Source organism: Syngnathus floridae, chromosome 20 (genome assembly GCF_059516105.1).
Source record: "Syngnathus floridae isolate MCC-2025c chromosome 20, RoL_Sflo_1.0, whole genome shotgun sequence".
Lineage (NCBI taxonomy): Eukaryota > Metazoa > Chordata > Actinopteri > Syngnathiformes > Syngnathidae > Syngnathus > Syngnathus floridae.
The window spans coordinates 4,355,510-4,370,839 of record NC_142432.1 but is presented as its reverse complement, the minus strand read 5'-3'; the positions used below and the strand labels follow the sequence as shown (position 1 = coordinate 4,370,839).

Genomic DNA, 15,330 nt, shown 5'->3' with positions numbered 1-15,330 from the left:
TAAGCAGAGACATTCAGTAATCGGATTAAGGAGGGGGAAAGCCGATTCCTTTGTCCAATCAAATCGGGCATCGACGGGCCTACATGAGACAAACCCGCAGTCATTAGGTTTGGAATGATCACACGGCGCCGCAATCGAGACCTTGAAACACGGGGGCGGCCGCTTTTCCGTGTGAGGAGAGACGGTGCTGCAAGACCGATTTAATTGAATCTGAAATCTTGTCAACCTGAAATAAGATCCAGAGATGTCTCTCGAGCTGCGATGTTCGCGGCCCCCTCGTTCCGAGACATGACGGTTTGTTATTAAAGAGCTCAAATTAAGTGGAGTGGTGCACCCAGCCTTAGACTACTAATGATACAAGACCCGAGGGATGGCGAGCAAAACCACCGTTGTCAAAATCCGCATGAGAGAATCTATTTATTTAGCCTCGCTACTGTCCAACTCATTGCTAGTCTGCTCACCCAACCATGAGGCTTAGCATGTAATGAAACGGGGGCCTTTGGCTGAAATGACCTTTCCCATCCGATGGCTTCCCACCTGCGTACATCTCAACATGTATGCGATAACTGTGGTTCGAGTGAGAAAAAGAATAAGCTGTGAAAATTGCTTTGGAATTACAATGGGAATATCAATCGATGTTGGATTACATCCTTGATTTCCATCAAAGGCACCCAATTAAACGCCGGCCTTGTCAGCGTCTTGATGTGTTTGCTGTGATTTTCCGCCGTTTTGACATTACTTTAACCCTGAAGGTCGTTTGTTGTAGAAAAAAAATACTAGACAGTCACTATCTTTGGACAGTTGTCAGTAAATTGTTGACGGAAATGTGTCCAGGGTTATTTATCAAACCCTGGTTGGGATGTTCAGTTGTCTTCACTTTACTCACAATTACTGTCACTCCCACGTTTTTTTTTTTTTTTTCCTTTTTCAATATGCACACCCATTTCACTCCCCGCCTCCTCACATCCCATCTGCCCTGTACATTCATCGTAGCATTGACAGAAAGACCTCTCTCGTCTCCCTCTGGATGCCGGGGAGGGTGGAGGGTGGGGGGGGCTTTATATCACGGATCAGTGCTTCTGCTGTCTTCTCTCTTCGACAGACTCAAATGCAACATTTAGACCAGTGTGTGTCCATGCCTGTATTTCAGAGTCAGTCTTCGAGACACACAAATGCCCTTGAATGTTTTTTTTTTTTAGCAGAGCATCTTAGGAATAGGACAGCTATTGACTGGCATATCCGTCTTCAGTTTGTTTTTAGAAAACGTACTGGGACCAAAATTCAGCCTGGGAATATTCTTAGACGGCCTTGGGGCTGATGGCGGCCATCATGTCGAAACGTCCACTGGTTCATTTTTTTTTTATACATATCTAACTCGACAGTATGCTCAGGTAACCCCCCCCCCCCCCCCCCCCCCCTCTCTCTGTCATACACTGACAGTCGCAGTTGCCATCATCAAAAGAACCAAGCGTACTGTATTTTGGCTACCGTGTCTGCCGAATTCCGACTTTCCGTGCCCGTGATGAGCAGCAGCAGCCGGCTTGTGGATAACGAGAGTGTCAGTGATCAAAATGGACCATTAGGAATGCAGTGTGCCGCACCGTATCTGGGTCACAGACTGAGCTGCCAACTGCAGCTCCTCAACTAAAAATCCACAGCACCTCCCCCCTCCCCCCCTGGCTGCTATTCTCATCCCTATTCTTGTATCTTCGTGCGGGTGCATGTCGCTAGGTTGGTTAAACGTAGTCAAATGTCTTTGTCTCCACACGTATGATTTTATGCGTGCACAATTCCATCACGCAAACCTCCCTCCGAGGTGTTTCCAGAAGCTTCCCCGTTTACTATGGACGCACACTTTAACAAATTGAAGTATGAATACATCTGGATTGTTTATTTGTGTTGTAATGAGAGACTTTAATCAGAGGGTGTCATGGATTTCAAATGTTCCTCATCGCCTAAACAAAACAACAAGCCCAACACACAGTTGTGATTTATGAGTAACATTAAAGGCAATTATGGCGACGCGAGAACTCATCTTTTTGTATTGTGCAAGCTGTTTACGATACAGAAAACACAAACCGTTCATCGTGCATGTATGTGCGTTGAGATGGTGATATAAAATAAGATGCAACTGCTCCTGATACAAATAGAAACGTTGCGTAACATGTTTTTAATGACAGACATTTCCAAAGAACATTTAAATGCATTTCAATAATCATATGAGTTGACATGCTAATCTGTTTTTATATTCATGACTTTTGCTCTTTGAGGACCGCACAAATATCCTCCAAAATGTTCTGGCTTGTTTTGGAACGCTCGAAGATATCGCCTGCAGTGTTCGCTCCTGCTAGTGCAAGGCCTAATCATGAATAAATACATTTCATGCCTCCATGATGCGGTACATACTGCCTCCCCACCCGGCATGAATCCCATTCTCACCCCTTCATATATGTCACCCTGCTGTTTTTTCCAGACTATTTCAGAACACATTTAGCCCAGAACTGAAAAGCCATCAGTCGTCCCAAGTCTTCTCAAACAACAATCCACATTTTCTGACGACAAGACCATCGCGTTTACTTTCTAATAGTCATTTGAAGGTGAAAAAGTAAATCAAAGTTTTTGTTTCAAGCCTCACAGCAACAAATGCTCAAAATGCATGTCGGAGCTCCAGCCTAGAAGATTCGGATTAAGTTTCAGGTTGGCCAAGCAGAAACCAAATGACCGTCCTTGAAATGATCTTCTCGTCACTTACTCACATACAGTAGATGGATCCTGTTTATTCATGCGTTCCGAGTCCCATGTTGCTTTCTCAAAATATTTTTTCTTTCTGATTTATGGAGTGGAATTACAGTTCAATGTTGCTGCAGCTCTCCCCGCTCAGAAATCTACTGACTATTTGAAGTACATTTCTTTTATGAGCCACAGTTGGTAGATATTGGCGAGGCGTGACACTCAAATTGAACGCTCCTACTTTATTCCTGGAGTTTCATCACATTAGTAGCCATCAAAGCATTGAATCTATTTGATATGACTGACACGTGCAAGATTGCCTACAGTCCAAATGAGGCTTGATGGCAATTCAGACATTATCAGGCCAAGAGATGATGAATGACGCGTTGCTGCAGCTGTAGTGACTCCTACAGGTCATGGATATTCTCCGTGCCTATCTGCATTCAGGCTATCTCATTGATCACATGCGCATGTTATCCAGCTGTGCCGTCGCTATCTTTACGTTAGGTTGCGAGCTCTTCACTCCATCTTGTTTTTTTTTTTTTTGAGAAGAACCCCGCATGCACTCATTCATCACTTTCAGTTGACTGCTGCTTGCCTCAGTGAGATAGATGCTTAAGAACGGATCATTAAACAGTAGCACGGCCAGTTAGTCACAAGCAGAAGAGCAGAGTAGAGCTTTATGGGGATGTGATGGTCTATTTACATGGATAAACTAAGGATGTGAGCACGATTTGTTTTTTTGGTCTACTGTAAATATAATTACCAATGAAGCCCGTTTGCTAAATGTGAACGCTTTGGCTTGAAAATTCTGTTTATTTTTGTTTATTATTTATGTTTTTCCATTTTTTTTATCAATTATTTATCAAAAAAGTCTACTCATTGGTGTTACTCTTGCGTGTCTTATAAATATGCTCTCATGATGTGGTTTATCTCTTTTTGGAAACTATTACTTCAAATTATTACTGCATCAAGGTCATGTAAAATTTGCTGCAATGTTTTTTTTTAAATCACAGGAACATTATGCTCACCTTAATTTGCTCTGTGAAGTCTTGGTCGTGGTAACCATGGTAACAACGTGCAGATCGAACATGAGTTTTGTTCAAGGTCATCTGATAACAGTCATCGGTTCCACATATTTTAATTGACGCATGCATGTTGTATGCTGCATAATCCGAGGGGAATTATTCCTTTTGCTCCATTTTGTCGCTGCTTTATTCCATACACCAAATCATCGCCATCCTGGTTTACATTCTTGTGGCCATGTGAGAAAAGACACAGCAATTTCACATAATTACTTTTGAAGCATTTTGTCATGTCTGGAATGTGTACTATGTGAATACAAACCAATCCCCAGTTTCATTTTTCACATCATTTATTTGGACCATACAAAGCTATCACCAAATGTGAAAGCACGAGATGAAATAACTAAACTTTGAAGAGTTTGTTTTAAAAGTTACAGCACTGATTTTATCAGGTTAGAAGACACCATTGTCATTCAAACTGTGTATTTCAGCAACTAATCAATATGTTATTATCAAGCCATGTCAACCTCTCTGTCAATACAGCATGATTAATGCTACTTTGCCAGTTAAAAGAAAAAAAGGACAGCCAAATGACTGAATTATGTTTTTCCTAACCCAAATAATTTGCTCTTCGGTAGTTTTTGTTATACTTCATCATAAAGGCTGCAGAAGTAACTTTGGCTAAATTTAATTTAAATGTTACGACCAGTTCAAGGTGTTGTCTACCTTCTGCCTGGAGTTAAGCTGGGATGGATTCCAGCTTCCCCACTATTCTGAACAAGATAAGCGTTATAGGGAGTGGAAAGATGGATGGAGTGCTTGTCTTTCACTTGGATGTTTCAGGCTGCCAGTAAAGAGGGGGTCACTTTTCATTTTATTGCTGCTGATGCCCTGCTTCTGTCGAAAATGCCAATATGTTTGACACTCACAAATCGCCCAGTGTTGATTCAGAGGATGAATTGCAACGAGATGTTTTTTTTGGGGTGTTACGGTATAAACTCGCATGCATAGATGATAGCTAGCCGCCGTGATAAATGACTGACTCTTACATACTGGAGCTATTTGTTGATTAATTAATTAGGTAATGCATGCAGTCTGCGGATGAGATGCCAAACATTATCACCTTGACCTCTCCTCGGCACGAGCGCAAAATCGTCCATCAGAGTTGTTTTAAAAGAGTCAAAAAAAGATCTATTTCCAAGGAGGAGTCAGTTTTAGATATTTGGCAAAAATGGAATACTAAACATTTATGCACGGGGGTTCTCCCAGTCCATGAATGCTTGCCCAGCCTTAAATTCAACATTTATTTTTTCATATCAGTTTTAAAACGGTCAAATAGCTTCACTGCCGACAAGCGAATTGCCGTGAGTTATGATGTCGATGTCGTCCGATTGTAGAGTTTTCTATATTGGGTTTGTGCTTCTCCGCTATATGAGGACAACATTTTTCTATTTCCCCATTCCTCATCATTTTGAGCCTGCAGGCCTCCTGCCGTTTACTCTCTCAGCACCAAGCTTGGCTGACCTGAGGAATTTACGATCATCGGCTCAGCTTATTCCCACTTCACTGTAAAGCTGTCGTGGATTTACCACCACTCGTGTGTAACTGCTGTGATTAAAATGTAAAAGTTTGCAACGTTGCAGTACAAGTCACATCCGTCCCGGTTTCCCGTTAGTTTCTTCCAACTCTTATTGTTTGTCAATTCTCTGGAAGGTGACAGAATGGCATTTTTATCTTTTGAAAATATTTTTTTGATTGCCTGGACTTTTGTTTTCGCTTTTTAATGGCATGGTGCATTTTGATTGTATTCACATGAATGAGACCAACAAATAGTGGAGACTGTGTTCTCATCTGTCTCCCCCTGGTACACACTGAACCTGAAGAGTATGACAGTTTGACACTTTAATTTCCTTTCCGAGCAGTTTAACCTGATTTTTTTTTCTGGGATAAAGGAGGTGACGTGCGACTCTGAAATATCAGAGAATTGAATGTGGCTGGCTGACGTTTTTTTTTACGCTTAGGTTTGGAAAGCACCGTAGTAACGAACATCCAGGAGTGGAAAGGAGGGCCTCCAGTAAATCCAAAGCTGAAGATGTGCAAGTATCTGAGGAGGAGACTCAACGGATGAGGCTTGAACAAGAGAGGTCAGAAAATATCTCCTCTGAAGAGAAATAATGCCAAAATATACAGATTAACAATAACTTGATTGTTTTCTTCATTACTTCTGTATTATTGTTGCTTGTGCTGTTGAGACGAGCTCACCTAATGGCGCTTGCTCATCCCCCAGTGGATTTGGCATGCTTATTATTTCAGCAAAATCAGTGTGGCTTTACATTTGTCTCACGCTGCAGCTCGCCGGTGCTGTTAATCACTCGTGAATTTACTGGCCCTTCATATTCAGTCATTTTAGCTTTGTGTTAGTAGACATTGGGCAGGGAGGGGAGGGGCGGGGGGGGGGTGGATTTTGCAGGGTTAGCCTCATCTCTTGTGGATGAGCCCTGTTGAATTCTCTAGCAGGGGGGGGAACAATATTAATGCAGGCGGAATGAAAAGACAGCTTGCTGCCTCATTGTTCTCCATCGACTAAATGAACTCGCCGATCAAACAGCCGCTGGTAATAACAGCTAATTGAATAGAAACAATAGGGCTTCATATCACTCTCTCTTTTCGGCAAATGAAGAGAAGGGTGGAAGGCTGTCAAATGCGGCAAACTGCTGGACACGCACATGCACAACCTTCACAATGGCTCTCTTCTCTGCTGAATGAAACATCTGGAGGCCTTGGTTAGAAAGACCTAGGAGTTTTCTCTCTGGTATTTGGCTCAGACATGCAGCAAAGGTCCTCCCCACCATCATTGCAACCCCCTTCTGGCTGAGGTCCCAACACATTTTCCTCAGCGTGCCCTGGAGACTGGTCGGCCCCGGAGAAGAAGCCAAGGCTATCTCCTTTGAGCACCTCCCAAAACGACTGTCATGCTAAGCGGCAAAATCAACACAGACACATCGAGCGCACGAGATAAGTGCAATTCCCACCCCTAAAACGGACACACACTATTTAAATCCTGACTGCTGTCACCGTTTCTTTGTCTTGCACCGCCTTCTCATTCTCGCTCCGTTCTGCATGCGTGAGCTCCAGTCCCGGTTCCCTGTGCACCAGGCACACCCAATTCTCCCATTCTTTTGTACCTGCCCCCAAATCCTATCACCCAGCCAAGCCCGGATTGTCCTACGCTTAGTGGAAGGCGAATCCTGAGGGAAATCACAGAGGCTAATAATAATCCCACCTGCCATCATGCCGGGTCCAGATTGAAAGAATTCCGGTTCAGCTTGGCCCAGAAATTTGCTACATGTTTATAGACTATATTTTCATATATAAAAAAATAAATATATTTAGACTTTTTTTTTTTTTTTTTTTTTTTACTGCATGGGATTCCAGATCACACTTCCTGGGGTCAATGCGACCCCGGGTAGACTTGCAGCTCTAATTCAGATTTATCGTCAGTGATTAAATTGAGTTGACACTTTGGAAATGAACTTCGGTGTGTTCCAAAGAGCAGTCAACCAGGCGAGTGAGTCCCAATGATTGTGACTTCATATGCTTGCTAAGATGAAGAATTATGATTCAGGAGTAACGGAATGGATTCCAACCTCTGATTGATTAATTCAAGGTGTCCCCCAAGGCTTGTATTGTATTTTCACAACCACGTTTAAATGAATGGTGGTGAAATCATCTAAAACCTTTGCAATTTGTTTGACTTGATGAAAGCTGACCATCAGTAGCATTTTGTTTTTCTGCATTTCTGGCACACTTGCAAGTGGAGATTATTAACTCTTTGGAGTCTCATCAAGGCAGGACTTCCGCCTGTGGGGGTTTAGCCCGATCTAGATCTGTTCGCTCCAGTACCGGCAGCCATCACTCCGGCTTCTTTTATGCTAGTGGACACGCTTATCTGATTGGTTCCTATTAACGAGATTGTGGAGACAACACGCTTTCTGATTGGACGAGCAATCTTTTTCTGTCATCCGCTTCCCTGTTAAGGCCTTGGGGGTGGAGGGGCAGAAAGAAAGAAAGAGAGCATGTGTGGTGTTGTTGGAGCCTCTATCAGTTTCTGACTTATCTCTGCACGTTAGCCCTGAATCTATTTTTCCGGGCAAAGTGGGGCCACGTAAACGACAAGTTGACAATGCTCCCTCTTCATTTTCTGCCTGAAGAGAGCTACATTCTCTGTCTTTCTCTGTGGCAGCAGATTATGATGTCCATTCTCTCTTATCAGCTTGGCTCCGCTTGGCTTCTAATCAGTGGCCAGCACTTCACTGTGCCTCTCCTCGTCCCTTGTTCCCCGCAGACCACCAAAGAGCAAGCTTTGTTTTTTGTCTTCCATTTTCTCTGGCAGTGGCACCTCTCTTTTAATTTGTCTTCTGGGCTAAAATAACCTGACCAGCAGGTAATCTTTTTTTGCAATCCTTTATCAAACAAACCAATAGTTTGCAAAACAGCACCTCTCACCTGTGGCGAAGATTAAAAAAGCAATTTGCTTAAAGGCACACCATTGCCTTGTGCATTTGGGAAATCCCTATCGCACAAAAAATCAGTGTGCATAGTGGCCCCAATGTTATTATTCTCGTAATTTCTCGCGCCACATCATTATTTTTGTATCCCATTTGAGTCGGAGTTCCATAAGTTCAAAGGAAGCGTGAACTGTCTGATGGGGAAGTGTGATTACCATTGTAATTATTTTTGTGATTACAATTATAATGATTTTGATACCTAAGGCAAGTTAATACGATTATCTCCCCTGTAAATGAACACCCTGAAACCTGAACAATTATCTCTTATGATTGCATTATGCTATTATGGGCCAAGTGTCAACAGAAAAAGATGGTCTATCTGGGAGTTTGTAATTCTGCACAGACAGCTGCAAGGAGTCATTTGCTGCACTTTGATTGAATTCAGATATACATACCCGCCCTCCATCTGCTCTTCACAACAATAGAACGTGTTTTGATGAGGGTGCAGTGAAAAGAAAAATCTATTCAGTGCGGATGAGAAAGTCAGAGAGCAACAGCCTTCTGTTTTTTTTTCATCCACTGCAGTAACAATGCATATTGAAAAGGCAGTCTTTCAAACTTCTAAGAGTGTTGACTTGAAAATAAATAAAGTACCGAGGGAGTAGGTCATCCTCTGTCCCCTGTCTGACTCCTATCGGGTTGATTAAACATTGACAAAAGTCTGTTTTTGGCTCAAGTAACATTGACAATGGAAAGACTTTGTGAACTGACACGGTTCTACTCTTAGTTTTTTTTTCTCAAGTGTCCTAGAGTGTGATTAATAGTTTATTGTGGTACAAGTCAAGTACTTACTTATCCAAAGCGTTACGATTTGGCTTTCTCGTTACACAATTACACAGCACGTATATATCACAATTGTTTTGGCACTCTCTTCTTGCCAATAAAAGCTAAAAAGCTTTTTATGTGTGTTTGAAAAAAAACTGCTGCGATAATATTGACAGTAAATGAAAATAAAATGGTATATATGCCATGTTTATTAGTTCATATTAAAGAAATAGAAATACATACCCAGCAGGAAGGTATCTGTGCTGTGCGACATCGGGCCAGGCAAGGGCCATTATCTCATTACAAATGTCAACATTGTCATTTTTATGAATCTGGTTAGCTCATAAAACGCCAGAGGGTTGGGGATTGAATCCCAGCAGACTTCCGTGAACCTCTGCTAACACTATTTTCGAGTCCTTCCTAGCAGAGATCAGACATCGCTTCAGCCAGATGGCAGGTGGAAGGGATTTGGGGAATTGTTTTTTTCTTTTTTCCCGAGCTATGAGACTTATGTTCTGTCCCTGACCTGGTGGCATGACTATGCTGTTAATGACTTCCATATTTGTGGTCATGCAAAAAACAAAAGGACAGGCATGTTAATGCACAACCGATGACTACTTATCATGCAACTTCACATCAGGCCTCCATCAAAAAAAAAATCTCTAGATAATGCTGAGCAAATGGGATTTGGGATGGCTGGGAATAAATAAGGATGTCTATGAATCGGACGTGGGAATTGGGTTAATCCGTCGTTGAAAAATGGTGATTGTTTGAAATATGATTACTGTTATTAAAATAAAGACACGGAGGACCGAGAAAGGCTGGAGGGGATTCAAGGGCTGTTTCAAACGTGTCAATCATCCGCAAGCAGGCGTGGGGGGAGGCGGGGCGGTGGATGTCAGAGGTCGTTTGTGACCTAAGGTAGTAGGGATGTGTTACGCCTGTGGCAGATAGCATGCTTGTTGTGCGACCCCACGACAGGGATGCAACATCTGGAACGGGTGAGCAGTCGGGTGGCTGCTGTTAAATTCCCTCTAGCTCTCCTCGTTGTCCTCACAACGACAAAAAATAAAAATCTAATAATTACTTTGTTAATCCTAGAATACAGGCCAAGATGCGCGAGCTCAGGGAGAAGCAGGCAAAAGAGCGTGAATATGCTGAAATTCAAGATATCATCAGCCCCTCCGCGTTGAGCTCGGATGAAGAGCACACCTACGCCGGCATCGGGTCTTGGGACTCGTCGGTGGACAGCAGCAGCATTGATCCTTACGGCAGTCAACATCAGTACCATCTTCCTTTGAGCCCCCAGAACCCTCCTTCTTCTGCCAGTCTTCCAAACAACAACCCACCTCTAGAGGCGCTCTATGCTCAGGTCAACAAGCCCCGCAATGGACGCCCTGCATCTTCAGACGGGTAAGTCCCAAAGTGATTATGGAGCTTGAAATGACTCCATTTACTTTATGTCCACCTCATCAATGACATCTAAGCTGTGTTGTGTTTGCTTATTTTACTTGTCACGGAAAACAAATACTCAATACTTGACAACTATCAGATTACTCTTCGTGTTTAAGAAATTGAGAGTCAGTGTTCTTTCAGAAGAAAAAAAGTGCCATTTAGAGGAATCAAAAAATACAACTGGTTCATGAAGCAAGTTTGAAGCTTCGTTTTCCCATCATTAGCTTCTAGGACGTTGGATTGTACAATTGTACTCACCTGATGTGGCTAATGAGTGTATACATCACCTATATAAGTAGAATAGTTTATGTGACTCAAGATCAACTCATCTCGTAGTAGCTCTTCGTTAGTTCGGTGAGTTGGGTGTGTGTAAGTGTGCATGTGTGTCACCAGGAGATAACAGCTCCACAATATATGTATTTAATAATGTTGTTCAAGGATCATCCTCCATCCGTTCGCCATCTATTTCCCCTTTCCTATATCCTGTAGAAAGTCAATTACAGCAGAAATGACACGATTATCTGGCCAAACTGATAACTAGTTCAATACATGTGCCAGTTCAGGTAGATAGGCAGACAGTCTGTAACCTCAGGACAGAATCACTATCTTACAGCTATCTATCGGAAATATCTTTTTCCCCTAAAGCCAGTTTTTACACTGCAACAAAAATTTTGACAGCGATGGATATGATTCCATTAAATATCAATTTAAGCTCCAGCGATGCAGTATTTTCTCCAAAACAGTCCGAGGCTTTCCTCAGGAAAACATTTGGTTCTTTCCCTGAGAGGAGTCTAATTGTGTTTAGCGTCTTCCGATTACATTTATTATTATTAATTCCCTCTGACCATCTGGCTAATGTTTTTCTTTCCTTTTTTCCCCCCTCCTTTACAAATATTTTTGAATTGAAATCCAAATACATTACACTCGTTATTACATCGTCTCTGACAGTAATTGGTTTATTAAAGAAAATAACTCAGAAAGAACTTGCCTTGTAGGGTATGGGGCTCCTGCTCTCCTATTTTTGTAGTTTTGTGTGACGTTTCATTTCCATGGGTTTATTGGGGGATCAGAAACTCAGCCATGCATGGCACAATGTGGAATTGTATTTGCAAAAGACCCAATTAGGGATCACATGTTATCTTTTTGAATATGTTGAATTTATGTCTTCTTGTTTTACTGTCTGTCAGGAAGTTAGATGATGGATGGGGGCCGCAGAGATGGTTGAGTTTGTCAAAGTTGTTTATGAATTATTTAGAGACAGTAAGATGACCTTCATTGGCTCGTGAATTGTCATTGCAGCTTCATTTAAGGCGGAGGATTTTCTCTTTGGTCCATTTAACTAATTAGAGACACTTACCAGACCCATGGTTGACGAGATTAGGTCCACACGGCTCCAATTACCCGTTACTGTTTATTGTTGTTTTGCAAGTCGCTGCTCTTTAGTGTCTTACAAATATACATTGGTTTAATGTCATTATAAAAGCATTCATCCATGATTCAGTTTCTAAGCTGCCCACTTGTTTAACCTCTTTAGATCATAAGCCACGGCGGGATAAATAACTCGATATACACGTTTTTGTCTAATAGACGTTTGGTAATGGTGCACTGATGGGAAGGTCACCATGACTGTAAAGATGGAATGACTCAGACCTCGTCATATAAACTCTTAGCGATAGCAAGACCGCGGGATCATGCTCAGTCTGCCCTATTAGGTTTTACTGTTGCTGACAATTTATTAGAAGCCCCTCTGTTATTAAAGCTGACAAGACCAGCCATGTTTGGACAATTAGATGGTGTAATAAAAGCGAGAGCCCAATAAAATTTCATTCTTAGTGTCAAGTTTTATCTCAATTTTATGTAGCAGTTATCAAATTTCACTCTAAAAGTCACAGCATGATGATGTTTTTAACTTTTGCTACACCTTGTTTATGAAAACGGGGTCATTCGAGCAAAATGGAATGACCTCATTTCTAGACAGGCATCTGAGTTAACGCATCCATCTGCCAAGGGACCCCGGGGTTTGGGTAACTGGTACTGGATGGTGCATTTGAGCACGACGGCCTGACAGGTGCCAGCCTCCGAGGGATTTGTGAGAGGCGGGCGTGAAACAAAGCATCACCTTTTGAAAGTGTTATTTGATTGACTGTCAGGATTCGAACACGACTCCGAGAGAGAGCGTTGCAGTGGTAGGAGGAAGCAGTGGGGTAAAGCAGGCAGGAGGGAAAAAAAAAAAGTAGCCGATCGAGCTCAGCAGTGCAAAGCTTTTGAAGTTCTGTGAAACTCAGACGCTCCAGAGAGCCGAGCAGGCAGGAGGATGAGAGCGCGAGAACCTAAAGATCGACACTTAAATAACACTTTTTTTTCCAAGAGCCTCTCTAAAGTCGAAACCTTCACTTGCATGGCCTTGAAATTTGATCACGAGGTTGCTAATGCGTTTTCCGAAGAGGATAAAAGAACAGATTTTCCATTTTTGAAGGACAGATAAAGTATGGATATCACTTCTGGAAGATAGTTTGAGTTTTGGAGTATTTGTTCCCAACTGAAAAAAATAAAAACTCATACATGTCTTTTTCCCGCTTGCGTATTACATTACGTGTCCAAAGTAAAAAATAAAAGACAAGTTACATCTGTCTTATGCAAGCTAGCAGCCCGGAGGTCCCCATCTGGTCTAACCGGACCACTAATGCCGCTAAATTATACAATCTGATCCGTGATGTTCTGCCTCAATCAGTTGCTTGCTGAGCCATTATGAAGTCAACAATTTTGTTTTCTCTCTCATCCTTAGTTAGTTAATTAAGTCTGCAATCAGCAAGCCCGTCTCTGGGATTTTTATTGTTAGTAATTTATTATTTTGCAATCAAAAGAAGATTAACAGTCCTTTTTGACGGCAACATCTGTAGCTTTGATTAAATCCTACCTCTAAATAATTTATCGGTAAACAAATTAATCTTTTACGACCCATGCCTCTGTGTGTGACTTAAATAACAGCTCATAAGTTACTAATAACTTCATGTTGCTCCCCAAGGGAGGAAACATGAGTAGCATTTTGAAGCACTTTTCCTTAATGAGACATGTGCTATATTTTAATCGTAGTAGAAACTAACCCTTTTTTCAGTTCTGGCAAATATTTGCATGTTTTTTTTTTGGTTTGTTGGGATATACGATCTCAGTTTCATCTTATTTTTCTCATTTGTGGTCATGTGATCAACAACAGATGACTGAATTGGTATTTGGCAGTGAATAATATTTCACTCATTTTCTGTTTATTTCCCTTACTAATGCACCTTATATGCCTGAAAATACGGTGTCTGTACTCTGATGATAGCACAGGAGGCGCTAATGTAGCAAATGTACATCAAACTTATCACATGGTTTCGACACAGATAGCAACGTGTATCTCCAAGGCAAAGCAAGTGAATTATTTTCATGCTCTGTTCTCATTTTTCCTCCCACCCTACTCTCCCGCTTCAGAGAGAAGCCCCTGTGGGATAGATGTGATGAGATGGAGCACGCAGAAAGCAATTTATCCTCCGTTTGTACCATTACGTTCATTTAAGAAAGCAAACAGCCTGCAAGCAGACCAACAAAGCGGGTTCGGGGGAGTGGGGTGGGGTGGGGGGTGGGGGGGGGTCTATATAGACCCACCTCTCCTTCAACTCAACATCAAGTGGATCAAGCTGATTAAGCTTGCATGTACAGTATGTGTTTTATCAATACTTCAAATGAAAAGCCTGGAAGACATGCAAGTAATACCTAATGCATTTTCACAAGATGATGAAAGAGAGGGAGAAGGGTGTTTGGCTGTGAGCATGGGTTCTTCTACGCAAAAATATGCAAAACGGAGATGGGAAAAGCTTGAAACGAACCCTACGGCTATTGAAACCTGCTTTACTGATCAACTTCTGGTAATCAGCAGCTGCAAACGGTTAGATAACCTAACAGACGATGCTATTCTGGAGGCTAGCAAGGTTTGACACCTTGACTTATTCTCTCTTTGAGACAGGTTATCAAAATAGAAATTAAAAAAAATACAGTTTTATTTTTGGACTATAGGGATTATATCTGACAAATATGATTTGCATTCAGTGATCTTCCAAACCGTTGTCAGTCAAAATCAAAGTAGTCCATTAGGAGTCACTAACATTATGTACTTTGCCTGTTTGTTGACTTTGAGGTCACATTCGGCTTTTCACATGATGGATAACCCAATTTTATAAACTAATAACAGGTCGGCTCGGCTAGCGTAGAATCGTGGCTTTCATCTTGCAAACAGGCCATCCCTTACAGCTCTTGCCAGAAAGAGATCAGGTGAGGAAATTGATGGAGATGCGACACATGACTCCCACGCCATTTTTCTTACCTTTTTCTCATTTCTATCTTTAGTTATGCTCAGTGGGAACACACACACGCAGCTGCTGTATTGTAACGCATGACCCGAGTGTGTCACACATGACATTTTTTTTAAATATGTGCTCTGATGTTTTAGGTCAACCGAGACAATTCGAGTTAATGCTTTCAAGGAGTTCTATCGTGGGAGTCATGGATGTTGCCAGTAAAATGCTTTTCAATATATCGCTAGCCTGTTTATCAGTCTGTAATATTTCTGTTGTGTCTCAGCAGCGTGACGAGGAAGTTAATTATATTGAAGTCAACTCATAAGTTAACTGACCTTTCTCAATGGGTGAGTGACCTTTAAAATTATTTACAATTAATGCTAATTGCTAATTCTTCAACGATAATAGATCCCCGATGATTTACAGTGTTGTCCAAAAGTCGTTAGCATCCAG

General features: G+C 41.8%; 1 protein-coding gene across 3 annotated transcripts in view; it reads left to right on the top strand.

Moving 5' to 3' along the window:
- The window catches only part of LOC148380860 (partitioning defective 3 homolog), a 124,263-nt gene that overhangs the window by 83,541 nt on the left and 25,392 nt on the right, over positions 1–15,330 (top strand). For all 3 annotated transcript variants that reach the window (XM_088363402.1, XM_088363401.1, XM_088363400.1), the window contains 2 exons: positions 5,777–5,899; positions 10,190–10,501. In XM_088363402.1, the coding sequence (XP_088219528.1) occupies positions 5,777–5,899; positions 10,190–10,501 (435 nt within the window). The remainder of the gene's footprint in view (positions 1–5,776; positions 5,900–10,189; positions 10,502–15,330) is intronic.